This window comes from Phodopus roborovskii, unplaced genomic scaffold (genome assembly GCF_943737965.1).
Source record: "Phodopus roborovskii unplaced genomic scaffold, PHOROB, whole genome shotgun sequence".
NCBI lineage: Eukaryota > Metazoa > Chordata > Mammalia > Rodentia > Cricetidae > Phodopus > Phodopus roborovskii.
This window is the reverse complement of record NW_026125952.1, coordinates 1-2,990: the sequence shown is the minus strand read 5'-3', so window position 1 is coordinate 2,990 and position 2,990 is coordinate 1. Positions and strand designations below refer to the sequence as shown.

Here is a 2,990-nt window from a genome sequence, read left to right as displayed (position 1 = left end):
TGGGAATTAGCCTTCCACAAGATCTAGCAATTCCACTGACTGGGGCTTCTCCACAGCTTTTCTGATCATTCAAGTTCTTACCCCAATATCTGACTCTCTATTTTTATTGTTAAAGAATAATCAGTTGAATACTTCAGACCATGTCTCCTTTTAGCTCTAGGAACCTATCTGGTACAGATCTATGTAGGCCTTGTGCATGATGCCTCCATCTCTGTGAATCCGTATGTCCTGTTATGTTTAGATGACCTTTTCTACTTTATCTTCTGGAGGATTCCCTGACTCCTAAGGTGAGGAATTTGATGGAGACATCCTATCCGGGCAGAGTGTTTCCAGTTCTCTCACTCTGCATAATGTCTGGGTATGGGTCTCTGTGCTTGTTCTCATCAGCTTCAGGAGAAACCTTCTCTGATGATGGCTGGACAAGGCACTGAGCCCTATAACAGAATGTCATTAGGAGTAATTTTACTGCTCCTTTTTTTTTTTAAGTAGAACAGTTGGTTTTACCCTAGGTTGCACGTTCTTGGTCACCTATGTAGCACTAGAAAAAACATTTTAACAAAGATTTGATAATGAGAAGAAAGGGGAGTGAGGAAAAATTAAATTTTAATATATGATATTTGAGAATCCTATAGAGAATGTCATTATTTGCTTCATTCAATTATGTAAAGGGATTTAATGAGCAGTGGGTTGGTTGGCACCTGATAGAATGATAACAGGCAGGTTTTAGTTGCAGGTAATGAACTCCAGTCTCTGGTATACATTAAGAAAGGACGAAAATGATTATTATTAAATGAAACAAGTCTTCAATCTGGAAGCTATATTCTTTCTTTTTTCATTTCGCCATAGACTTTGCCTGCAGCCATGCTGTTTTTTTTAATTGAATGATACCAGTAGATCAAAAAAAAAAAACAAAAAAAAACAAAAAAACAAAAAAACAAAAACACTTGCTCTGTGTGTTTCTTTGTATGCATGTGTTAATTCCCAACATTAAACAATGAATATACAGTTATTTGTGAGCATTCCTCAATCATTTCTTTACCTGTGTTCTGTATATACTTGGTTACCTTCCTTGAACTCAACAACAATGCTTCCAGGGGCTATTCAAACTGCAGCTGTCTACTTTGTTACCACCTAACCTGGGGTCCCAGAGTTCATGTGTATTCTTACCTCAGCTATTGACAAATCAGGCAAATGCCTGGTCAGTTCCTGGAATACAATTTAGTCCATCCTGTGTGCTTTACCACCTGACACTCTTGATACTGAATAAACAGTTCAGTGGCCTATTGGCTTTGTCATTGTTTGCTTGCCTGGGAAGGAAAAGATTTTAATAGCTTCCACTGACGCAAAACTGAGCTGTCCCTGACTTCATACACCACCAGACAAAGCTGATGGATGCATGTCTCTCCAGAGTCATTGCAGTACCAATATGGCAAGCAGCTGGAGTTGAAGATGAAGGACAGATTAGAGGAACTGAAGAACTACATTAACCATGGAAGAGTCCCTTCAGAATTGGATGACAGCTTGATGTTTGATAACCATGCTTTTGAGAAGAGCGAAACAAACCCCATAGAAAAGTTTTTACAGGAAGTAACTGAGCTGTCCCTGGCACTGGCTGAATTAGAAGGGCTATCTCAGTTAATAGACAAGAAGCAACAAGGTGTCCTGTGTTGCACCACAGAGGAGAGTGTGTTCAAGGAGAAGAATGAACTGAACATCATAAAAGCCTCCTTTGCCAGCCAAGCCCAGCTCATTCAGCCTCAGCTAAGCACCATCCAGCATGAGTTGGCCACAGACTGTAAGTACTGGCGGGCTGAGCACCGCATCCGTCAGAGCCAGCTCTCTTTTCTCCTTAGTCACTACTATGACATCATCAGCCACCACTATGCCTGTGAGACTCAGAATATGGTAAGGCTGAAGGAGAAGATGTTGAGACAGGCAGAACTAGCTGGGGTGAAGTTCCAGGAAGAGGATCTGGAGAAACTTGTGGCTAACCCCGTGCCTCCTCAAATTGTGGGTTGTGATCTAGATGTTTTGAAAGCTAAGCAGGGCCTGGCTCTGGCCGAAGTACGTCACCAGCAGCTGCTGGACCTCGAATACCAGATCAGTGAATTGCACACCATCTTTTTCCAAGTAGAAATATTCATCTCAGGACAGCAAGAGTTGCTGGATAGCATTGAGTACAATATTTTGCACACCCAGGACTATATTGAACAATCAAATGAGACAGTGAAGAAAGCTCTTAAATATAAACGCCAATCACGCTTTCTGATGGTGGTATCAACTGTGGCAGGTCTTTGTGCCTGCTGTACATGCTTGTCCTGTATCACTGGGCCTGTGCATTGAGCAGGAACTGTGACTTCTGGAGGAATGAGCAAATGCTGAGGAACAAAGATATTGTTTTGGTATATAACCTTAAGGTTAGCATTGCAAATAAATGAGTGCCTACATCTGAGCTGGCAGACCTAATGTGACTTGTCTGTTTCCTCACACGTAGCAGGCACTAAATAGGCTATTGTGGTGTGCTTTTCCTTATTGTTGTGCAATATGTTACATGAAAAAAAAAAAAAAAAAACCTGTTCAAGTCTGGCTGCTTCCGCAGACTTGTTGCTCAGGAATTAGTGTTTCTTTCATTTTCTTTTACAGCTGCTTGCTTTATGTTCCAGGATGACACCCTTTTCTTGTTTGCTGCTATTAGAATCTCATTGGTGTTTTATGAAAATACAAGTGCTCCTTTCTAAAAGAACAGCTGACATAAAGAATAGGGTATATCACACTGCTTTACTTTCTAAGCTGTGATTGAAACACCATAGGCAAGGTAACATATGTTAGAAAGAACTCAATGCAGAACTGATGACTTAGGAGGGCTAACGTCATGACCATCATTGTAGGGACCATGGCATCAGGCAGACAGGCATGGCACAGGAGCAGTTGTTGAGAGCTTACATTTTTAGACACCACTATGAGGCAGAGAGAGCTAACTGGGAAGGGTT

At 41.3% G+C, this 2,990-nt stretch overlaps 1 protein-coding gene across 1 annotated transcript; it reads left to right on the top strand.

Moving 5' to 3' along the window:
• The first annotated feature begins 1,392 nt into the window (after positions 1-1,392).
• LOC127218131 (syntaxin-3) lies at positions 1,393-2,343 on the top strand. The gene has a single exon (XM_051179141.1). It carries the CDS (start codon positions 1,393-1,395, stop codon positions 2,341-2,343), a length of 951 nt encoding a protein of 316 aa, XP_051035098.1.
• Positions 2,344-2,990: the final 647 nt, after the last annotated feature.

Bases quoted from the DNA above. Each gene is read 5' to 3' on its own strand.
- LOC127218131 (XM_051179141.1), top strand. From the start codon at position 1,393: ATGCATGTCTCTCCAGAGTCATTGCAGTACCAATATGGCAAGCAGCTG.